We start from the raw sequence: 25,656 nt of genomic DNA on the forward strand, positions 1-25,656 counted from the left end.
ATGATAGCACTTCTGAATTGAAACAAGTTCAGCACACTGAAATGTTTGCACATATTAGGACAGGTTGGGCTGGGCTGGGTCAGCTCAGAATCATGCCAATGTGTCTTTCAGAGCATGTAGTGAGGAGGAGTTGATGCTGTTTACTTTATTTAGCACTAAGGCCGACAAATTGCAAGGATATGTGTAAACTGTTTGGCTCACTGAGTTTGTTTAAGTTTTAAATTGCTATCTGAGGCTTTGTAGACCATGGTGATGTCTCCAGCATCAGCATACAAAAAGTTAAGCGCAGAAATGAGTTGTGCCACAGCCTAATGTTCATACAGCTAAATTTACCCAGAATGCTAATTGTGGCTGTGAAAGCTTGAATTGAATGATCGAACTTTCTTCATTTGGTTATGACGGCAAAGCTGCTCCCCATTCAGGTGTTTCATATTTGAAAGACTGTCGTGGAGGCCAGGAACAAGTCAGCAAGATGCCACCTGTAGTGTAGCACTCTTTTATTAACTACAGATATGCCCACACATACTGCAAGCACAACCTCTGCGTCACATGAAGTGAAACGATGGTGGCATGTCGGTCACAGCAAGAAGCCCGAGGACCTGACCTGTGCGACAACAGCACTCGGCTAGTGGCATCTGATACGTGATAAAACTCTGTTGGATGCAACTGACGCTGACTCGGCTTCAGCAGCTGTCACAACTTTTCTGCTTGGCTCCTGTATCGACTTGCAGAGTGTGACATAGTACTGGGGCAGCACAAGTGACTCCAGATGTCAGCATACAAGCAGCAGTTGATGAACAAGCAATAGCTGCTGAGCAGATAAATAGGTGGATGTTCTGGTTGCAAATGGCTCAAGTGAATGATCCCTATGATGGACCCCTGGGCCACACAACTCTGTCCAGTGCTGGATACCCCCGGTGGTTGGGTGGGTGCATATAAATAATGTCTCAGGTCTGCTTATTTTACTGCACTGGAGGTGGAATTATGAAGCGAGGTTGACACACTGCTGACTTGGTGTCCCATATGTTAAGAGTGCTGTGAGGCTGTTGTATTAGTCGACAACAATGTTATTGCTCCTGGACTTTAGGGCACTTCAGTCAGCTCTTGTGTTTACCTGTGTGCTTGAAGCAGGTAAGAATGTGTTCTGCTATTTTAACAACCAGCCAACTTGCTCATGAAGGTGTTAGGAGTTCTATAGTGTGTACGATAGTTGAAAAAGTTGATGGAGATTTTGTTTACTGTAATGTCATCAAGTGTTTTCTATAATGGCCGTGGAAGACCAAGTGCAGTATCATCGTAGTTGGGTAGTAAAATCGACAACAGTTCATGTTTCAGTGTTGTTGTCATCTGTGAGGAAACTGCAGCAATAGGCACTGAAAGTACGCCATACTTGTGTACTGCAACATGAAGATTCATGAATCCGCACATGTGTTCAATAAGGAGAAGACAGTAACAGGGTTACCAGTATTTTGAAGAGGAATGGCCAGTCTTAGCTTGGGAAATCTGTCTTCTGTATGCAAGGCTGTGAATCTGCCATGAAATTTCAAGATAAGCCAATGCCAGTTCTGTTAACTCCTCACAGACTCAAAGATGTCAGAGTCCTCTGGAGGTAAAAAGAAAAAGTACATAGTCTCGCAAAAAAGCAATGAGTTAGGACTGCTGCTGATTATTTACAGCTACCGATGGTAGTGAACATTAGAAAGTGATGTAGAGATTGCAGTACATAAAATTGAGAGATAAGATTTAATATCACATGGTCTCTGCAAAGTGCTGGTGTATATCCATACTTGCTTAGAAAAAATTACTGGCTCTTAATTTTATGAATAATTAAATTTGTTGATACAGCAGTAATATTTTTTTCCTCTTTTTGTATAGATCCTATTCCATTTACTCAAAAAATGGAACTTTATATCTGTTCCATCTCGAATCTAGGGACACACATGTCGTAACAAACTTAAGGTATTGCTTTGTTGCTGTAGCTATCTGTCTGTCTCTTGCTGTCCACAGCATTTGGTTGTAATTTTTGCAGTTCATTCAGTTGAATGCATTGAGCTATTAGACATGCAAATTACATGAAATTTCCAATAACTCCCCCACCCCACCCCTCCCCTTTTAAATTTCTTTCTTTGGCAAGTGCATGTATAGTTTATCTCCCATATCGAGTGATTTATGCGCATGTTTCCTTGGCAGAGCCTTGGGCATTATTATGTGGTGTTAACTTATTGCAGTCAGTTGATGGAACGATGTAAGATAATGCACTCTATGCCAAGTTAACGTCTTCCAAATGAACAGCTTTGTTTCTGTGCCAAAGCCATAAAATGAAATCTTGCACCTGAAAATAACCTTACATTTTGTTTAGGAGCCAAGTTAATTAAAGCTGTGAGCTTTGTGTGTTTCTAGCACAATGACTCCAAAAATTGCTGCCAACCAGATTCTTGGGCAATTGCATGACAGTATTGGCAAGTTCTCTCTCTCTCTCTCTCTCTCTCTCTCTCTCTCTCTCTCAAGAGAATTTATGAACAGATTGTGAAACATTAAAGCAGTGCAGGTTATAGATTTTCATTTTGTGTACAGTATTTCCTCATCATATAATTTTTTTAACAGAGCTCTTGTATTTCTGTGGCTATGTATGTTTTCTGCCCCTGACTTTTCACATTCACTCACAGAATATATTTATATAAAGTTTAACATAGGCCAGGCATGGCAAGTGTAATGTAATTTAATGGATTGGCCACTGTCAATAGTGACTATTACTCAGTAGCTGAAAGGTCTTGTAAAGTTTTATTAAGTAGTTTATCTATTGATCTGCCATTTTGACTGAAAAAGGATGCAATTAGCATACATTAATATTATCTTATTGAACACACACACACACACACACACACACACACACACACACACACACCTTATTTGGCAGCTTTAAACGCCTTGAAGATTTGAAGATACTCCCATCACATTTGTTGAAATTTAATGCAAAACTCATTAGGAACTCACTGTTATTATCTCAGTGACCATACACGATTCTTTTTGCATAAAACCAGAATTAATTTTGTAATCTTTGTACACATTATGTTATAGTTATTCACCTGCCTCAGCCAGATATTTGGTTGTTTTTTCATTGAGTATTGGTTATATGTAATTGTCTTTTTAAAAAAGAAATCATATAAGTTGTTATTCAAAGTGAAAAATATGAGCGTAAAGTATTTATTTCACGAAAGTGAGCAGTGAATACAGCATGTGGTGCCCTCCCTATCATTTTGTAGGAAGCTCTTCAGAGACTCATGCATTTTAACCCTCTCCTCACAATATGTATATTCACTAATGAAATTCTTTAGAAACTATCCTTCACAATCTTGAGCTACAACACTATAAAGCAAGAAACAACCTTTATTACTCATTACCAAATCTAGAGTGGCTCAGAAAGAGATTCAATATGCAGCTTCAGAAATATTTGATCATTTGCCCATTAATCAATATGTCTGACAATGTTTAAATCTGGCCTAAAATAATATCTTCAGGACAACTCCTTCTATTCCATAGATGCTAAAAAAACTAAATTTATCTCCAGTTACATGGCTAGTGTTGAAGACTAATAGTTTCGTTGTCATTTTTGTTTCCCCCTTAATCTGATCCAGTCTGGGTTGGGACGTTGTGGTACCTCTGCATAATTTTTTTGCTACAGCCCAGAATTCTTCTTAAACTGATCTTCATAGAGTCAGTCCATATTGATCTAGATCTCCCTCTTGTCCTCAGAATTGGCCTCCATCATTCACTTTGGTATTCCTCCATCTTCCATTCTCTTCACATGTCCAAACCAATTCAACATACTTCCCTCAATCCTGTCATTCAGTCATCCAACTTCTCGATGCCAGTTACTTCCTAATGTTCTCTCTCTCTCTCTCTCTCTCTCTCTCTCTCCCTCCCTCCCTCCCTCCCTCCCTCCCTCCCTCCCTCCCTCCCTCCCTCCCTCCCTCCCTCCCTCCCCCTGTGTGTGTATGTGTGTGTGTGTGTGTGTGTGTGTGTGTGTGTGTTTTTTTTCCATGACGTACTACTGAGGTATTTAATTTCACTGGTTTTGATTCTACTTTTCTATCTTCTTGTCATTGTTCAAGTCTCTAATGCGTATGCCAACATGGTTGCAAAGTACACCCCTTATAGGATCCCTCTTCGCTAGACTAAGCCCCTGACACACTAGTAAACTGAATTGCTTTGTTGTAACTTTCTGCTTCCATCCGTGCATTCTAATTAAATTCACTCCTGCATACTACTTAGTTGCCTATAGCATGTAGCTCATAGCCAGACTACAAACATGTTAACTGTATGTTCCCTTATATGAGGAGCATTCAATAAGTAAGTTTCCATTATTTTAGAAGTAAAAAAAATGCACAATTTATCATGCTGAAATAATTTTATTGCCATTGTACAGTGCTTCTGTTACATTTCTTCATAATCACCATGTTTATCCAAGCATTTTTGGTGTGACTCAAATCCTGTGCTCTTAACCAGCTGTTCACTGTTGATGTGACATCATCAGTGTTGAAGTGCTTACCTCGAAGATGGCCTTGGAGTTCCCATCTGACATATGCGGATGGTTATTTTACCTTGACGTCAAACATAGGCAGTGGTCACTTTAATGGGGCTATACTGTGAATAATAAACATTACACACCATTTATCCAGTTGAAATAATTGACAATGTACAGTGCTTCTGTCACTTTTCTACATTGTCACCTTGTTTTTTCCCAGTATTTTTGGTGATGTGACCAGTTTTTGCAAACCAGTACCACTTGGGGAAAGGTCTGGTGAACATGGAGGATGTGGAAACACTTCCCAGTTGAATCTTGAGAGCTCCACCTGGGTCATTGGAGTTCTATAAGACCGAACATTGTCATGAAGGAAGAGAACTTTGTGAAACAAAAGTTCGGATGTTTTCTTTTGAGAGCAGCTAGCAGTTTCCTCAGGACATTACACTACTTTTTTGCATTCATTTTGGTGCTGTGAGGCAGGTTGCGAATGAGTAACACCCGCTGACAGTCCCAAAAGATGGCTGTCATAACGTTTGCTGTTGAATGAGTGACCTTTGCCTTTTTTTGGGTCACTTTTGCCAGGTTTCTTCAACACAGTGCTCTTGATGTTTTCTCTCAAGGGTTGAATGATTGCCCCAGGTTTCATGCCCAGTGACAACCCAGATGAAGAGCAGATCTCCCTTTGTCTGATGCATTTCCAGAAACATTCTGGCCACATTCATCCATTACTGCTTGTGGACATCACTCAGCAAACGTGGCACCCACCTTGCACAAACACTGCTGTAGTGATAGTGTTCCATCAGGGTCTTTGTGATGGGGTCCAATTGCGACTCAAGGAGGGAGCCGTCTTAAGATGATGTCAGTCATAACACTGTGGTTGTCTCCAGAACACTGCAGATTGCAAAAAGGGCATCATCACATGTCACTATAGTGGTTCCCTATAGTTAAAGGTTGACTCCCAACAGATATTGACAGCAGATAGTTGTTTTTCTGCAAAACACAAATGAAAGAGTGCAGTTCACAAGCAGACACTGTAGTGGTAACTCCATGTTAACTAACAGAATACTGGCAAGATACTGTAGAATGCTTTGTAAGACAGTGTGAACGTTGTCAGTGCATACCATTCAGACTCTCGAGCCTTCAGAAGATAGGTGTGTACCATCTCCAATATGTCATGCCTGGTAAAGAACTACAATGTTCAAACCCTCCTTGGGAAAGCACACAGCTTTTTTCTTTAGTGCGTTTAAACATGTAAATTATGGAAGTACCGAACAAAAGCGCTGGCAGGTCGATAGACACACAAACAAACACAAACATACACACAAAATTCAAGCTTTCGCAACAAACTGTTGCCTCATCAGGAAAGAGGGAAGGAGAGGGGAAGACGAAAGGAAGTGGGTTTTAAGGGAGAGGGTAAGGAGTCATTCCAATCCCGGGAGCGGAAAGACTTACCTTAGGGGGAAAAAAGGACAGGTACACACTCGCACACACGCACATATCCATCCACACACACAGACACAAGCAGACATATTTAAAGACCAAATATGTCTGCCTGTGCCCGCACGCGTGGACGGACATGCGCGCGTGCGCGAGTGCACACCTGTCCCCCCCTTGGGGGAGAGGGTGGGGAGTCGTTCCAGTCCCGGGAGCGGGGGGACTTGCCTTGGGGGGAGGGGGGGGGGGGGGGGGACAGGTGTGCACTCGCGCACGCGCGCATGTCCGTCCACGCGTGCGGGCACAGGCAGACATATTTGGTCTTTAAATATGTCTGCTTGTGTCTGTGTGTGTGGATGGATATGTGCGTGTGTGCGAGTGTGTACCTGTCCTTTTTTCCCCCTAAGGTAAGTCTTTCCGCTTCCGGGATTGGAATGACTCCTTACCCTCTCCCTTAAAACCCACTTCCTTTCGTCTTCCCCTCTCCTTCCCTCTTTCCTGATGAGGCAACAGTTTGTTGCGAAAGCTTGAATTTTGTGTGTATGTTTGTGTTTGTTTGTGTGTCTATCGACCTGCCAGCGCTTTTGTTCGGTAAGTCACCTCATCTTTGTTTATATATAAATTTTTCCCACGTGGAATGTTTCCTTCCATTATATTGAAATTATGGAAGTAGTTATTCAAAATGAGAAATGTGAGTGGGATGACTTTGATACTCTGGTACAGGAAACTGGTAGGCATTAGGGAGGGAATTGAAAATGCCCATATGTTAAAAACAGTGAAAGAGCACCTTATCAATTACTGCTTCTACAATATATCAGAATATTTGGACTCTGATACATAAATTCTGTTTTATCTTTGATTTAGGTCTTGACAGCTGATAGTGATGCTCTTAAAATTACATAAATGCTTAGCTTAAAGCATTAGATAGAAAGACATAAATGCTTAGCTTGAAGCATTAGATAGAAACAGCAGCTGAGTGATTTAAGAGGAGGAACACTGGCCTTTTTACAAGTAGCTGTTTTTTCATACAAATAAAAATAATAACAATAATAACTGTTCTTCCCTGAGGATAGAACTAAAAGTTCTGAAAGCTAGGGTGGTTTTTGTACTTTTCTGTGTATATGTGTCTGTTGGCACTGCTAAATATTTCACCTCCTGAAGTGGTGAGATGGATAAAAGTGTGTAATATAAGTAGCAACATTCATTTTATTATGTGAACTGTTCAAGGTATTGAGATGTGATTTTCAGCGAATGATAGTAAGCAGAGGGGTACCTAATTTTGTTGAATGTTTAATCTTTCTAACTGCATACAGCTCGTGGTCTGGTAGCTAGTGCTGTTGCCTCTAGACCACAGGGACCCTTGTTTGGTTCCTGAGTTGGGAATTTAATTAGCTTAGGACCGCGCGTGTGTGTGTGTGTGTGTGTGTGTGTGTGTGTGTGTGTGTGTGTGTGTGTTTTCATCACTCCTCTTATCTTCATCACATGCAGAAGTTGCCATAGTGTTGTCTAATAGAAAGACTTGTACTTCTCGGCCAAACCATTCTAGATGGCATCTCCTGGCTAATAAAGCCATACCATGATGTCGTTCTTTCTCTTGACTCTTCAGCTAAGATATTGAAACAAATGAAGTTTTTAAACTGGAACGATATACTTAATTCAAAAGCTCATGTACGAAACAGGTATAGTAATATGATGATTGTTGGTGTTGGTGTTGAAACTTTCCTCGAGTTGCCCAGAATTGGTTACTGTGGTGTGAATAATGCCAAGTGTGGTTCTCGTCCTTTTCAAGTGTTTACTTTTTTCCATAAAAGCTGTTTTATTTAAAAATGATTAGGTTCACACCTTTGAAATAGTTTCCTAAGCCCTTCTTATTTGCTAGAAATTAATATATAGGTCAATTTGCAGCAATTGCAGCTGATCCTCTGTCTATGTCACATAAAGTAGGGCAAGGAAGAAACATGTTTTATTTTAGCAGTGTAACCTATCTTTTTGCAACATGTAATACCTTGGCTACATGCAACAACAGCCAATTGTGGCCACCTTGTCTTTCTGTTTTAGCACATTTCTCAGATACTTTTGCAATATGTTTCAGTGCTAAATTAACAAGTGTAATGTCACTGTTCTCATCTTTTCACGAGTTGTGGAATGATGTTAAAAAAAGTTCATTGTGCCATCTGAGAAACTGTACCTACTTCAATGTACAGTTGATACAGGAGTTAAGAGAATTAAACATGTAACAGTATCATCTGCTGCTCTGGGTATCATCATTTTACAAAAACCTTATTTCGATACGTCAGACCATTCATGAAATAAAATGCGTATTACTTCTTCCTTTACTCACCCTGTATACATAAAGTAATCTAGAAGTTAATTTCTGTACTTGTCAGCTTGAGTTGAGCAATACTAACCAGTGCTGTTCCTGGCTATTAACAACTCTGCACCCATGAAGTCTCTCCTCCATGATGGAATTTACAGAACATATTGTGCAAGTGACTGAGTGATCAGCTGTTCACTAAGATCTTTGTTAACTTTTTTTCCCTTTTCTAGATTGGGCAGCCATGTCAACCATCTCCTCCATGCCCGGTTCGTGGAGCTACCCGTTCAACAACATCGTGTCTGTGAGCGACGGTCCAGTGGACAGCAGTTCGGGGATACCTTACATGTATCTCACCCCACAGGACATGAGCGTCCAGGACCTGATGGTAAGTACACAAGTTGTCTAATCTCGTGTCCTGAAACAGATCAGAAGGGAGCTGTTCAATTCACATTTGTGTGCAAGTCTAACACAGTAATTGTAGATGAGGATTTTGGTGAAAACAGTGCAGGTTTAGCATCCTTATTAGAATATCATGGGATTTATTAAGGTAAAAATGATTAAGAACATACATTTAAAATGTAAAACTCTTACTAAAGTTTTATTCACTCCCTCTTAGTCTTTTTTTACAGCCACACACAACCATAACAGCTGACAAACCCGGTACTGCCTGGGTATTATTTTGCTAATTTTCTATTAGAATCATGAACAAACAATGAACTGTGTAACTGTGTTTGTAGTGTAACATCCTGGAAAATTTCTGTACACTGGGCACAGCCCGTTCAAGAGTCTCTACATGATGTTGTAAACATTTCTCCGACAAAGCATTTTGAGGTCTTACATATTGTAAATAGCTTCATTATTGTTTAAAATTAGCAGTCCTCATACCATAATACATTAACAAGGGCTGATTATACCTTTTTTGTAGATGTAGATTTGTAGCAAACTGAAACTCAAATCTGACAGCTAACTACATCCAGCAAACAAAAAGTAGAGTAATCCTGTGATCCAGCTGAAAATAAGTGTGTAAGCCCTCAAAACGTGTCTTGGGAGAAAATAGAAACTGACTGACACAGACAACTGTTTTAATTTATCTTACACTCTCATAATCTGCATAACTGCCAGCCACTTGCACCTGATTACTTGTAGTGACACCTTCATCTCCCTCTCAACTTGTTACGGCCACACTTCCTTCAACAGCCAAATTAACTATTCCATGCTGCTTCAGAATAAATAATTTCAACCCATCCCTCTTACTCAAATTGTTCCATACGTTTTTCTCCCTGACTCCATTCACTACATTTTCATTTATTATCTGATCTGATATTGAAGTATCTTTAGTTCATATAGCATGTTCAATGTGAGATGTCAATTTCGATACATGAAAAATGTGGCTTCTTCAATTGTTTCTTTCCCCACTTTATCAGTTTTGTGCAAATAACATTACAGATTTTTCCAGATGTGTAGCACTTGTAAGTAACTTTATGTTGTGTGTTATTTAGAGAGACTACCGAAGCAGTTTGGTGATGAGCTTGGCTCAGTCTGACTACTGCAAGAAGCAAAAGTATGATGCTGAGGATCCCAGATGTGCTAAAGTCATTCTCACTGGCAAGATTAAGAGGGTAAGTATGTATGGTTTTGAGCATAAACATGACGTAATTAAGGCACAAGAAATAACAAGATACCAGGCAGAAACAGATGAATTTACACATAGATAAGTTATTAAACACTGTACTGTAATACCCTGGACGTACACGACAGGTGGGACCAAGTGATAGCCGTGCAAGTCAAATTCGCAAAACTCAGGGTTAATCTTGCATATAAACAAACAAATTACACTGAAGTGCCAAAGAAACTGTTATAGGCATATGTATTCAAATACAGAGATATGTAAACAGGCAGAATACAGTGCTGCGGTCAGCAACGCCAATATAAGACAAAAAGCATCTGGCACAGTTGTTAGATTGGTTACTGCTGCTACAATGGCAGGTTATCAAGATTTAAGTGAGTTTGAATGTTGTGTTATAGTCGGCGCACGAGTAATGGGACATAGCATCTCCAAGGCAGCGATAAAGGGGGGATTTTGCCTTGTGACTATTTCACGAATATACTGTGAATATCAGGAATCCGGTAAAACATCAAATCTCCAACATCGCTGTGGCCGGAAAAAGATCCTGCAAGAACAGGACCAATGATGACTGAAGAGAATCATTCAGTGTGACAGAAGTGCAACCCTTCTGCAAATTGCTGCAGATTTCAGTACTGGGCTATCAGTAAGTGTGAGCATGTGAATCATTCAACAAAAAGTCATTAATATGGGCTCACGGAGCCAAAGGCCCACTTGTGTACCCTTGATCATGGCATGACACAAACCTTTACACTTCGCCCATCAACACCGACATTGGACTGTTGATGACTGGAAAATTGTCTCATTTCAAATTGTATCGAGTGGATGGACATGTACAGTTATGGAGACAAGCTCATGAATCCATGGACCTTTCATGTCAGCAGTGGACTGTTTGGAGCGTGTGCAGTTGAAGTGATATGGGATCCCTGATATGTCTAGATACGACTCTGACAGGTGACACGTACGTAAGCATCCTGTCTGATCACGTGCATCCATTCATGTCCATTGTGCATTCTGACGGACTTGGGCAATTCCAACAGGACAATGGGACATCCCACGTATCCAGCATTGCTACAAAGTGGCTCCAGGAACACTCTTCTGAGTTTAAACACTTCTGCTGGCCACCAAACTCCCCAGAAATGAACAATATATCTGGGATGCGTTGCAACGTGCTGTTCAGAAGACATTTCCACCCCGTCATACTATTATGGATTTATGGGCAGCCCTGCAGGATTCATTGTGTCAGTTCCCTCCAGCACTACTTCAGACATTAGTCAAGTCCGTGCCATATGGTGTTGCAGCACTTCTGCGTGCTTGCAGGGCCCCTACATGATATTAGGCAGGTGTACCAGTTTCTTTGGCTCTTCAGTGTATGTTCAGTTAGGATCAGAGATTAAGGAAAACAAAGTAATTTTCAATGAAAATGTTTAATAAAATGCTCAACAAAACAACAAATTACACTATATGATCAAAAGTATCTGAGCACCCGCAAAAACGTTTTTCATACTAGGTGCATTGTGTTGCCACCTACTGTCAGGTACTCCATATCAGTGACCTCAGTAGTCATTAGACATCGTGCGAGAGCAGAATGGGGCACTTCACGGATCTCACGGACTTCAAATGTGGTCAGGTGATTGGGTGTCACTTGTGTCATACGTCTGTATGTGAGATTTCCACATTCCTAAACATCCCTAGGTCCACTGTTTCCGATGTGACAGTGAAGTGGAAACGTGAAGGGGCATGTACAACACAAAAGTGTAAAGGTCGACCTTGTCTGTTGACTGACAGAGACAGCCGACAGTTGAAGAGGGTCGTAATGTGTAATAGGCAGACATCTATCTAGACCATCACACAGGAATTCCAAACTGTATCAGGATCCACTGCAAGTACTATGACAGTTAGGCAGGAGGTGAGAAAACTTGGATTTCATGGTCGAGCGGCTGCTCATAAACCACACATCACGCCGGTAAATGCCAAACGATGCCTCACTCGGTGTAAGGAGCATAAACATTGGACGATTGAACAGTGGAAAAACGTTGTGGGGAGTGACGAATCACAGTACACGATATGGTGATCTGTTGGCAGGGTGTGGGTATGGCAAATGCCTGGTGTACATCATCCGCCAGCATGTGTAGTTCCATCAGTAAAATTTGGAGGTGGTGGTGTTATGGTGTGGTCGTGTTTTTCATGGAGAGGGCTTGTGCCCCTTGTTGTTTTGCATGGCACTATCACAGCACAGGCCGACACTGATGTTTAAGCACGTTCTTGCTTCCCACTGTTGAAGAGCAATTCTGGGATGACGATTGCATCTTTCAACATGATGGAGCACCTGTTCGTAATGCACGGCCTGTGGCGGAGTGGTTACATGACAATAACATCGCTGTAATGGACTGGCCTGCACAGAGTCCTGACCTGAGTCCTATAGAAAATCTTTGGGATGTTTTGGAACGCCGACTTCGTGCCAGGTCTCACCGACCGACATTGATACCTCTCGTCAGTTCAGCGCTCAGTGATGTATAGGCTGCCATTCCCCAAGAAACCTTGCAGCACCTGATTGAACATGTGCCTGCGAGAGTGGAAGCTGTGATAAAGGCTAAGGGTTGGCCAATACCATATTCAATTCCAGCATTACCGAAGGAGGGCACCACGAACTTGTAAGTCATTTTCAGCCAGGTGTCCAGATACTTTTGATCACAGTGTATCTTTACAGTACACTATTACACATTGCAACTATGTAAACTGTAGTTATTGTGATGCAGAAGGCTTCAGAAAATGTTATAATGTCATCTGTTCATTTCTTATCATGCAGAATCTCCTCGTAACATGTCAATACTGATATGTCTGCGTAAGCAGAAGAAAACAACGATCAAAGTCTGAAAACAATTTATTGGACTGTTCAATTAACCTAAACAAATTCTCCAAGTATAACACCAACACAAAACAGTGATCCGTCTTCGAATCACAACTACATACAAGAATAATATAGAAAACAACTGAAATAATTTCCTACTAGTCTCTGCCAGAGACTTCTCCGATATACCAAGCCTAATCCAGAGATCAGCGAGAAGATCCAAGCCGGGCTGCCGGGGCGGTAGCTACCCGCGTCTGCTGGCGGTCAATGAACTGCCGATGTGCGGCCGAGCGCTGGCCTTTATAGCGCTTCGGCGGATGAGTACCTCGGAACTATTTTCCATCACGTGGTTTGGCGTGTGAAGATAGTTCCGGGATCTGCAGCGACCTCTTCCTTATGTCTATGTGGGCCGGTAGCCCCTGGTGGCAGCTGGTGTCTTTGCTGTGTTGTTGTTGTTGTGGCCGTTCATCAGTATTGCCTGTCGGTAGTGTAGTGCTTTGGTGTGCCTGCGAAGCGGGCAACCCGCGGCTGCAGGCTGTCAGTTTAGTTCCTGATATTCTAGGCGCCGTGATGTCTGGTGGAGAAGGCCACAGCAAATACATTTTTTGTTCCCTGTTTTGTAACAGAAATGCACGTTTAGTTGGTGTTCATTTTTTTTCTAAAATTAATAACCCTCTTTAAATTGAACTGAGGTCTTCTGTCAAGTTTGCAACTGTCATTTGATCTCCTGATTGAAGTGGGTGTAAAGAATCAGGTTATACAATGTTTTGCTGTTGCTCATGCATTTCTGAAGGTCATAAATTGTCAGCTTCTGATTATGTCAATTCAGCAGTTCTTGAACATGATCAGAAACCACCTCAAAATCGACCAGTTCTTCAGTCGCGTTATCAGTTGGATTGGGATCTGGGTGCTGATCCCCTGGGTTTCAGTGGGGCGGGAGTGGGGGAATGGACTTAGGTTTTTTTTTTCCTGGTGCTATTTAAAGCTTTTAGTGAAATTTCATTCCAAGACTGTCCAACAATTCTCACAGCACACAAAACATTGAATTGCTTCCAAAAGCATTTAATAAAGGGCTTATTGTTGCAGGAGGATGATGTGGTCCATTGTTGATTAATAGCATCACATAAAATGAAATTTTTAGTAAAGGGCAATAACCTCAACTTCATGTATGAAGTGATGACTAAACTGATTCACAAGAAGGGAAGCTGTCACCCAATCTGTAGCATTTGACTTTCAAATCACAGGCAACCCATATGTAGACGTATTTTTTTTAAACTCGTGGTTTTTCTGAGCCATAAATTAAGAAATATTTTAATTTAAAATCACCAGCTGTATTCCTGCCACCACCACTTTTGTGCATTCGTGCCAGCCATCACTGTCAATCGATCTTCAGCAGCTTTGAAGTTTGGAAAGTTGTTTGCTTCATGCACAAGAAAAGTTCTTTTAGGAATCTTATTCCAGAACAGACCAGTTTCATCTATGTTGAATGTGGTTTGGCTAGGACGGTCATCGCCTGTCATTCCCTCGAGTTTCTGTGGATACAGCGACACAGTCTTTATCATCTCTTGCCACCTTCCCACTTTCTGTGATGCTGTGTGCTGATAATAACTTTTCAATTGGCTTAACCAACTGTCACTAGCTTTAAACATTACATCTTCAGCCATCTCCTGAGCTTCTGCTTTCAATCTCTCAAAAATCAGCTTAGTGTGAGAGCACAATGAGTTCTGATCAACAGGACAATTTTTCACTCTTACTTGATTATCACACCATAATTTTAACATTATTTCCATTTGAGTGATAATATCATTATGTTTATGAATGATAATTGAATTCAAAGAATGGGCACTTTCACAGCTTTGAGGTTTTTTTCTGTATCTTTTATAACTGTACTAATTTATGATTCCAGTAGATCAAACTTCTTTGCCAATTAACACATTTTAATTTTTGCATTTAAGTCTTTGATAATATTAACTTTACATTCCAAAGATATAATAATTTTCTTTTCTTGTTTGATGCCAATGAATCAGTTCTGCTTCTTCTCGGTGACATAGCTAGAATGTATCAGTGAGGCCAGCAGTTTTTGTCAATCAAGCCAGCTCGTGGATATATCAAGTCTGCACAAAGCACGTCCGAACCTGTCGTAAGCCGAACACAATGTGGACGGTGTGTGGGGAATAGAGTTCCACAGTACTGAGACAGACAAATTGTGTAACTTTGGATTTGCATAAAAGTAGCATAAGTTGGGGTATTACTCAAATTGTTATGACCTGGGTTGTTGTCATTTGATAAAAAAAAAAAGATCAGGAGGTCACATAAAATAGATTTTGGTTACATGGAGAAATCATCCAGGACACTGGGTTAAGACACATTCAGCAGGAGACAATGTGTGGAAGTTTACAATGTGAAGCCAACCATGGACAATATTTGAAAACTGACAAGTTAGCAATTTCACTGATAACAATCTACAAATCACAAATAAAGGAGGTAGTCTCCAAATTTCAATACAGTTGACACACAAAGGCAATAAAGGGAAGAATAAATAAATGAATAGAATGGCAAGAAGAAGATAAACTGATGGATAAGGAAAGATGGTGGGGTAGAAAAAGTATATCAACAGCGCGGGACAAGACACAAAAACAAAAGTTGAAGAGGGAAGGTGGAGGGGGGTGGAAGAGGGGGGGGGGGGGGGGGATTGCAGAAGATAAGAAAGATTGATGAAGGTGTATTGAACAAAAATGCTCAGTGCTTTTAGGCTGCTGTCACATTAGCACTGATGTTTGTGGATTCCGCTGATGAACAAAATTGGCTAAACTTTACAGATCAGTAAGCCTGTATGTGAGCAGTCTCAGGCAGCCAACCTCATTACCTAACATACAACTTTAGTCAACAACAGGTGAAACTAAAATCAGTTTGTTTTCCTTGGTCATACCACACAATGCTCCCACACACAAAACATGAATTGTGAGAACATTTTAGTACAAGAAAGATCCAAATTTGTGGCATCCTGGGGATGAGAAGAACAATAACAGGGATGTGGCTTGAAATCCATGGTGTGAAATTGTTACTTTTTTGGAAACAACACATTTTGAACTACTTAAAAAATTAATAATAATTAATTGAACATTTTCTTACATTACAATGCACATTGTAATGCACAAGGCACATGTGGTTCATGGTGTGGGTTCCTGTAGTCATGTCCTAGTTCATGAACTACGGGCAACGTATGAGTGACCAAGTAAGTGGTCCCGACAGTCGGGATACCAGTTACTTTGGAATAAGGCTGGGCATCTCGGACATATTCTGAGTTGTGGTCACCTTTGTGCTCATACGGCAAAGACTACCAAATCCACTGGTTAGTCCCTCAGCCGTTAGGGGTAAAACCCAATGGGACTCGGGGCAAGTAAGGCTAGCAACCTGCTTCCCTGGTACTTTAAATATGATGCTGGCAACAATCAGAGCTAAATGCCTTGGACCTTTGGAGGTGACGGAGTCCCACCTCTAACTGACAAACCAGGGACTCCTAAGATACGACTTGGCAAACAAATGGTAATGAGATGGGGAGCTATTAATATCAATGGGGGCTACTCTTGGAAGAAGGTAGAGCTGGCAGAGGCTGCAAGTAAGACGGGGCTGGACGTTTTAGCTGTTAGTGACATTCGGGTAAGGGGTGAGAAAGAAGAAGTAGTGGGAGAATACAAGGTCTACTTGTCAGGAGTCAAAGCAGGAATAGCACAATGGGGTGTAGGGCTTTACATCAGGAAAGAAATGGAACCCAGCGTAGTTGCAATAAGGTATGTAAACGAACGACTGATGTGGATAGATTTGACAGTGTCTAGCAAGAAAATTAGGATTGTGTCAGTATATTCGCATTGTGAAGGGACTGATCAAGATAAGATGGATAGTTTTTATGAGGCACTCAGTGATGTAGTTGTTAGAGTAAAGGACAAGGACAGTGTTCTGCTCATGGGTGATTTTAACGCCAGGATTGGAAATCAAACAGAAGGGTATGAAAAGGTTATGGGTAAATTTGGAGAGGATATGGAGGCCAACAGGAACGGGCAGCAACTCTTGGATTTCTGTGCCAGTATGGGCTTAGTAATCACAAACTCCTTTTTTAAACATAAGAACATTCACCGGTATACTTGGGAAAGCAGGAGAACCAGATCTGTCATTGACTATATGATAACAGATCAGGAATTCAGGAAGGCTGTGAGGGACACACGTGTATTCAAGGGATTCTTTGATGACACTGATCATTATTTAATCTGCAGTGAAATTGGGATTGTGAGGCCGAAAGTGCAGGAGGTCAGGTCCATATGTAGGAGGATAAGAGTGGAGAAACTTCAGGATAAGGAAATCAGGCACAAGTACATAACAGCGATCTCAGAAAGGTACCAGTTAGTTGAATGTAGTCAATTACAGTCATTGGAAAAGGAATGGACAAGGTACAGGGACACAGTGCTAGAAGTGGCTAAAGAATGTCTTGTAACAGTAGTGTGTAAAAGTAGCAGGAAGCAAACAGCTTGGTGGAATGACACAGTCAAGGCAGCCTGTAAAAGGAAAAAGAAGGTGTATAAAAATGGCTACATACTAGAACTCAGGTAGACAGAGAAAGTTATGTTGAAGAAAGAAACAAAGCCAAACAGATAATTGCAGCATCCAAGAAGAAATCTTGGGAAGACTTTGGAAAAAGGTTGGAGACATTGGGTCAAGCTGCTGGAAAACCATTCTGGAGTGTAATTAGCAGTCTTTGAAAGGGAGGTAAGAAGGAAATGACAAGTATTTTGGACAGGTCAGGAAAACTGCTGGTGAATCCTGTGGATGGCTTGGGCAGATGGAGGGAATATTTTGAAGAGTTGCTCAATGTAGGTGAAAATATGATCAGTAATGTTTCAGATTTCAAGGTAGAATGGGATAGGAATGATGATGGAAATAGGATCACGTTTGAGGAAGTGGAGAAAATGGTCAATAGATTGCAGTGCAATAAAGCAGCTGGGGTGGATGAAATTAAGTCGGAACTCATCAAGTACAGTGGAATGTCAGGTCTTAAATGGCTACACAGGATAATTGAAATGGCCTGGGAGTCGGGACAGGTTCCATCAGACTGGACAAAAGCAGTAATCACACCAATCTTTAAACATGGAAACAGAAAAGATTGTCACAACTACAGAGGTATCTCTTTAATCAGCGTTGTGGGTAAAATCTTCTCAGGTATTGTTGAAAGGAAAGTGCGAGTATTAGTTGAGGAGCAATTGGATGAAAATCAGTGTGGGTTTAGGCCTCTTAGAGGTTGTCAGGACCAGATCTTTAGCTTACGACAAATAATGGAGAAGTGTTATGAGTGGAACAGGGAATTGTATCTATGCTTTATAGATCTAGAAAAGGCATATGACCGGGTTCCTAGGAGGAAGTTATTGTCTATTCTACGAGATTATGGAATAGGAGGCAAACTTTTGCAAGCAATTAAAGGTCTTTACATGGATAGTCAGGCAGCAGTTAGAGTTGACGATAAACTGAGTTCATGGTTCAGAGTAGTTTCAGGGGTAAGACAAGGCTGCAGCCTGTCTCCACTGTTGTTCATATTATTTATGGATCATATGTTGAAAACAATAGACTGGCTGGGTGAGATTAAGATATGTGAACACAAAATAAGCAGTCTTGCATATGCAGATGACTTAGTTGTGATGGCAGATTCGATTGAAAGTTTGCAGAGTAATATTTCAGAGCTAGATCAGAAATGTAAGGACTATGGTATGAAGATTAGCATCTCCAAAACGAAAGTAATGTCAGTGGGAAAGAAATATAAACAGATTGAGTGCCAAATAGGAGGAACAAAGTTAGAATAGGTGGACGGTTTCAAGTACTTAGGATGCATATTCTCACAGGATGGCAACATAGTGAAAGAACTGGAAGCGAGGTGTAGCAAGGCTAATGCAGTGAGCGCTCAGCTACGATCTACTCTCTTCTGCAAGAAGGAAGTCAGTACCAAGACTAAGTTATCTGTGCACCGTTCAATCTTTCGACCAACTTTGTTGTATGGGAGCGAAAGCTGGGTGGATTCAGGTTACCTTATCAATAAGGTTGAGGTTACGGATATGAAAGTAGCTAGGATGATTGCAGATGCTAGTAGATGGGAACAATGGCAGGAGGGTGTCCACAATGAGGAAATCAAAGAAAAACTGGGAATGAACTCTATAGATGTAGCAGTCAGGGCGAACAGGCTTAGATGGTGGGGTCATGTTACACGCATGGGAGAAGCAAGGTTACCCAAGAGACTCATGGGTTCAGCAGTAGAGGGTAGGAGGAGTCGGGGCAGACCAAGGAGAAGGTACCTGGATTCGGTTAAGAATGATTTTGAAGTAATAGGTTTAACATCAGAAGAGGCACCAATGTTAGCACTGAATAGGGGATCATGGAGGAATTTTATAAGGGGGGCTATGCTCCTACTGAACGCTGAAAGGCATAATCAGTCTTAAATGATGATGATGATGATGATGATACAATGCACATATTCTATGGCATTTCATTTTCATGTCTTTGTCTGCAGCTCGTGGTCGCATTCTCGCTTCCCGACCATGGGGTCCCAGGTTCGGTTCCTGGCGGGGTCATGGATTTTCCCCTGCCTTGAAATGACTGGGTGTTTGTGTTGTCCTCATCATTCTTGAAAGTGGCGAGATTGGACTGAGCAAAGGTTGGGAATTTGTACGGGCGCTGATGAATGCGCAGTTGAGCACCCCAAAAACCAGACATCATCATCTTCATTTTTATGTCTATACTTAAAATGTAGCATGTCGTGCAGATAAAGTCTCTATTCGAAAATTTAGCCCTAGATTATAGCATCAAAATATCATATGTCAAAGTGACAAAAGTGATGTATGTAAATTTTGAAGAATTGTGTCACTGCGGTGGATCTTTTTTTGAGCTGTGTTAGGTTGATGTTAGCTGTCTAAAAATTAGCATCACTACTTACTGTTGTTTGCATGCTAGTAGGATGGTGATTCTGTTATATGAGGCTGTTTGTAAATGTGGTGTATGTGTTTCCACTTTTCAGTGCATTAGGTGTTCAGAGTATCTTATTCTGAAATTTGTGTTTGTCTTTCATACATATGCTGAATGATGATCATTGAAGGTTAGTCGACGTGTCTGTTTTGCTGAAGTTGTGCAGAGTGTTTGTAATCTTGCTTTTCAATGCCACAACGAATCATCTCAGATATGTACGAGGGCAGTTCAATAAGTAATGCAACACATTTTTTTTCTCGGCCAATTTTGGTTGAAAAAACCGGAAATTTCTTGTGGAATATTTTCAAACATTCCCGCTTCGTCTCGTATAGTTTCATTGACTTCTGACAGGTGGCGGCGCTGTACGGAGCTGTTAAAATGGCGTCTGTAACGGATGTGCGTTGCAAACAACGGGCAGTGATCGAGTTTCTTTTGGCGGAAAACCAGGACATCTCAGATATTCATAGGCGCTTGCAGAATGTCTACGGTGATCTGGCAGTGGACAAAAGCACGGTGAGTCGTTGGGCAAAGCGTGTGTCATCATCGCCGCAAGGTCAAGCAAGACTGTCTGATCTCCCGCGTGCAGGCCGGCCGTGCACAGCTGTGACTCCTGCAATGGCGGAGCGTGCGAACACACTCGTTCGAGATGATCGACGGATCACCATCAAACAACTCAGTGCTCTACTTGACATCTCTGTTAGTAGTGCTGTCACAATTGTTCACCAGTTGGGATATTCAAAGGTTTGTTCCCGCTGGGTCCCTCGTTGTCTAACCGAACACCATAAAGAGCAAAGGAGAACCATCTGTGCGGAATTGCTTGCTCGTCATGTGGCTGAGGGTGACAATTTCTTGTCAAAGATCGTTACAGGCGATGAAACATGGGTTCATCACTTCGAACCTGAAACAAAACGGCAATCAATGGAGTGGCGCCACACCCACTCCCCTACCAAGAAAAAGTTTAAAGCCATACCCTCAGCCGGTAAAGTCATGGTTACAGTCTTCTGGGACGCTGAAGAGGTTATTCTGTTCGATGTCCTTCCCCATGGTCAAACGATCAACTCTGAAGTGTATTGTGCAACTCTTCAGAAATTGAAGAAACGACTTCAGCGTGTTCGTAGGCACAAAAATCTGAACGAACTTCTTCTTCTTCATGACAACGCAAGACCTCACACAAGTCTTCGCACCCGAGAGGAGCTCACAAAACTTCAGTGGACTGTTCTTCCTCATGCACCCTACAGCCCCGATCTCGCACCGTCGGATTTCCATATGTTTGGCCCAATGGAGGACGCAATCCGTGGGAGGCACTACGCGGATGATGAAGAAGTTATTGATGCAGTACGACGTTGGCTCCGACATCGACCAGTGGAATGGTACTGTGCAGGCATACAGACCCTCATTTCAAGGTGGCGTAAGGCCGTAGCATTGAATGGAGATTACGTTGAAAAATAGTGTTGTGTAGCTAAAAGATTGGGGAATAACCTGGTGTATTTCAATGCTGAATAAAACAACCCCTGTTTCAGAAAAAAAATGTGTTGCATTACTTATTGAACTGCCCTCGTAATTGAACATTTTCTCTTCATTTCATATATTCATAAAAATTGTCTTGTTATTACAGTAACTAAGGAAAGAGTGTACAGCACTTGCCACATTATTTTTTAGATGTATTTAGATTAGACTGGATTCCTAGGCCACATGGTTCTGACCAGTACTAACAGAGAGGAGAGGATACACTGATGTTACTGGGCGACCTCTAGTGGCAGCATCTGACATAATACTTATTCTGTAGGGCCTAATGGAAATAGTTTACCTATTCCTAGCACTGACCTGTTATTTGTCAGATGTGTGTCCAAGACGTGATCAAAAAGTAATGGGAATTTTTGTTTCTCTTAAAGAATCGTTATTTGTTTGTCGACATTAACTTTGTCTCCTCAAACATAACACACTTGTATCAGTGCTATTAACAGTCTGGGGAGCACTTCCGGAACACACTTCTCATTGTGGTGTTCAGCTCCTTGAGCAATTTATATCATCAGTGGTGGCAAAGCAATGCCCTTTCATGGTTCTTTTCAGCCTGAGGAGTAGAGAGAAGTGTCAAGAAGCTGTGTCCGGCAGATACTGTGGCTGAAGAAACTTTATGGTTTTTGGTGGCTCCATAATAGTGTGGTCTGTGTTTACATGAATGAGCACTGATGCACGAGCAGGAACATTATGATAATGCAATTTCCATGAGTGGTTTTGCCACAATTCTGGTTGTTTCCTTTGGATTCCTTCATGCAAATGGTGCATAGCTTCCAAATAGTATTTGTTATTGACTGTACAACTGTAAGGCAGGAACTAATGATGCGCTATCCCACTGTAATTGAAGAATACAGTGAGAAGAACCTTCACACATGATCGATCTTGTCGAACTTTTTTCGGTTTTGGCTCTACATGCAATTTCCATTGCAAAGAGTGGGCCTTGGTTTTGATGTCGTACACATATTTTGCCCCTTGTTAAAACCTTCTTCAGAAGTTCTGGATTGTTGTTGACTTCTTCCAGAGCAATGTGTGTGTGATCCCGTTTCTGGTTGAAGTCCAACGATTTTGGAACAAACTTTGCTGCTCCACATTTCATGCCCAAAACATATGAAAAAATTGCTTGGCATGAGCTGAATGATATGCCAATGCCATCAGCAACTTATTATTGATGATTTTACAGAACTGTTTTCTTTACTTCTTCCACATTGTCATGGATAATTGATATTCTAGGGCACCAGGGGTGGTCATCATGTTCAGTATCTTCTCGACCCTCTTTGAAATGTTTGTACCACTCATAAATTCATGTCTTGCTCATAGTAGATTTACCGAAAGCTACAGTCAACATTTCGAATGGTGTGCTGCACTTAATTCCTCCATCTTTTTTGAAAGTAAAATTTTGCCGAGCACTTGAAAACACATATAACCTTTTCAGTTGTCAGCAATAAAGTAAATATTCAAAACAGATGAAAATGCAAACATACCTCAAAAACATGTGTACCAACAGACAAAAGAAATTTAAAAATCAGATGTGTAAAGCATGTGAAATCAAAAATTCTCGTTACTTTTTGATCACACCTCGTATCTGTGTAGTCTGGATGACTGAATTCTCTCTTCCTTTTGGTAGAGAAAAGAATAGATTGGGCAAGGCTACAAACGGCGGACAAGGTACTCGGACAAGTGTTCCTTGTCCTTCCAACAGATAGCTTCCTCTAAGCCTAGGATTTGAAGGCCATGCTCTTCTCCCCAGTGTAGGTTATTTGGTTTTATATGTGTCTTATCAGTACTGGCCTGCAATTCTGTCTCTCAATTTCATAGTTTTCTTGGAAGAATTTTCATTTTTGATTCCACTGACTGTTGTTGCTGGTGTGTTATGGAATGAAAGGGACAGGGTGAAACTCAGTTTTGGCACTTGGCCTTATGGAAGAAAGAACCTAAATTTTCTGCCTTCTCAAAGGACTTCTGTAGATTTCAGAATGAATCTTTCACTGTGCAGTGAAGTGTTTGAAACTTCTCAGCAGATTAAAACTATGTAATGTACTGGGGCCTTGCCTTCGACATTCAGTAACTTTTGGAGGCAAGATCTGGATTTGGGTTTCAGTCTGGCACACAGTTTTAATCTGTGTTCTGTAGATATCCATTTACCTATAACCACCTAATAGATTAGTTTGTCTTCATTTGATTTTAGTGTCATCCCTAACCTACCTGTGTACATGTTCACATATAAAGTACTTTATCAAAAAATATGCTTCTTCCACAGGTGAAGGACCCAGCTGAGTTGGCCTTTGCTCAGAATGCTCTTTTCAGCAGACACCCTGTAATGAAGACTTGGCCTCCAGGTAACACTCAAACTGATATCTATGTAAATAAAAATATAAATATATTAGAGGGAAACATTCCACGTGGGAAAAAAATATATCTAAAAACAAAGATGATGTGACTTACCAAACGAAAGCGCTGGCACGTCGATAGACACACAAACATACACACAAAATTCTAGCTTTCGCAACAAACGGTTGCCTCATCAGGAAAGAGGGAAGGAGAGGGAAAGACGAAAGGATTTGGGTTTTAAGGGAGAGGGTAAGGAGTCATTCCAATCCCGGGAGCGGAAAGACTTACCTGAGGGGGGAAAAAAGGACGGGTATACACTCTCTCTCATGCGCACGCGCCCACACACACACACACACACATACAGAGGACAGTGTACTTTTAGAAAGAGCAAACTCTTGAGTTTTACATGGTTCCCACTAGGTAGCAACAGAAAACATTTTGGGTTCTACGTTTTGCGCAGTGCAGGTCAATAATAACTGCACATAGCGTTAGACGATGGCTTGAACAATTCCGAGAAACAGGTTGTTTGTATAAAGGCAAATCACCGGGCTGTTCCCAAGAGTCTGACACAGACAGAAAACTGATGGAGGAAGCACATATCTCAATATGCTTGAGAACTTTATTTTCCCACAGTTGGAGACTGATTCGAACGACTTCATTTACCAACAGGATTGGGCACTGTCCCACTGGCACCAGCAAGTGTGGGAATTTTTAAATTAAAGGATTACTGAATGACCATATGATTCAGCCTTACATTACTGGCCTCCAAGGTTATCGGACCTGACTGTATGTGATTATTTCTTGTGGAGGTTTATAAAGACTCTGCGTATGTGCCTCCGTTACCAACAAAAATCAATAATTATGCAGTCAGTCTAAAGTTTATCTTAGACTGCAAATGATCATAATACTTTGCAAAAATTTCAACTTTGTCACCTCCTGAAGTTTATTTTATCGGATTCATTTGTTTACAGGTATTTCAGTTGTGTTTGAACCAAACAAGCTGCATGTTTTATTGCATATTTTGCCACCAAGGATTCATGGCTGGACTGTTTTGTTGCAGATCATCACTTCTATGTTGCAAAGATGAAGATTGAGCAAATTGTGGTTCTCGATTACTTTGGTGGACCAAAATTTGTTGATGTGAAGACATACCTGCATACTCCTCCAGCAGCTGGACCCCTGCCGGGAATGTAGAATAGTATACTCCCTAGGACAAAATGAATCTCGTGCAGATTTATATGTGCTGTACCATAACTGTTAGTCCTGTGAGGAACTGATCATTGAAATAAAGTGCCATACAATTTTTGCAGTTCTTTAACACACGTAAACTGGAGTTAAGTGTTAAAAATTATGATACATGTACGCTATTTTGAGTATGAGCTGATTCTCTTGAACTTCCTGCTGTTTTATTACAGTTTTCAGGAAAATGTTATATTTTACTGTGGAAGAGTGTAAATGTTTTTGTTTTGATAGTGAATGATTGGAGGCAACAGTAAATATGTGATTTTACTATAAACAATGTGTTCTCCAAACACATTGTGCTGGGCTGTGCAAATACTATGTTGTAATTATTGTGCTTTGATAAACATTTCCATATAAAATACAAATGTAATGTTGGAATTGTAATTAAGTTTATATTTTGTGATTAAAGTCTATTCTTGTTACCAAGTTGTTTTGTTGATTTCAATAAAAAAAGGCTCTGAGCACTATGGGACTTAACTTCTGAGGTCATCAGTCCCCTAGAACTTACAACTACTTAAACCTAACTAACCTAAGGACGCCACACACATCCATGCCCGAGGCAGGATTCAAACCTGCGACCGTAGCGGTCACGCGGTTCCAGACTGTAGCGCCTAGAACTGCTCGGCCACCCCGGCTGGCTTGATTTCAATCAGTCTTGTGCTAAACAAATTGAAATAACAGAAATGAGATCTGCTGATGTATCAGAGTCTTAACAGAATTTCAACGTACCTTCCAACGCTCTACACATACTATCTTCAGAAGAAATCTTTTTCTTCGGAAAGTAGCAACCGGTACATGTGATTTGGAATTAATGTATT

At 41.1% G+C, this 25,656-nt stretch overlaps 1 protein-coding gene across 2 annotated transcripts in view; it reads left to right on the plus strand.

Annotated features, from left to right (window-relative positions):
- The window catches only part of LOC126428462 (protein CREG1), a 50,071-nt gene extending 24,807 nt beyond the window's left edge, over nt 1-25,264 (plus strand). For both annotated transcript variants that reach the window (XM_050090396.1, XM_050090397.1), the window contains exons 3-6: nt 8,507-8,661; nt 9,776-9,895; nt 23,526-23,604; nt 24,657-25,264. In XM_050090396.1, coding sequence (XP_049946353.1) covers nt 8,507-8,661; nt 9,776-9,895; nt 23,526-23,604; nt 24,657-24,790 — 488 coding nt within the window. In that variant the 3' untranslated portion in view covers nt 24,791-25,264. The remainder of the gene's footprint in view (nt 1-8,506; nt 8,662-9,775; nt 9,896-23,525; nt 23,605-24,656) is intronic.
- Nucleotides 25,265-25,656: the final 392 nt, after the last annotated feature.

This window comes from Schistocerca serialis, chromosome 12 (assembly GCF_023864345.2).
Source record: "Schistocerca serialis cubense isolate TAMUIC-IGC-003099 chromosome 12, iqSchSeri2.2, whole genome shotgun sequence".
Taxonomy (NCBI): Eukaryota; Metazoa; Arthropoda; class Insecta; order Orthoptera; family Acrididae; genus Schistocerca; species Schistocerca serialis.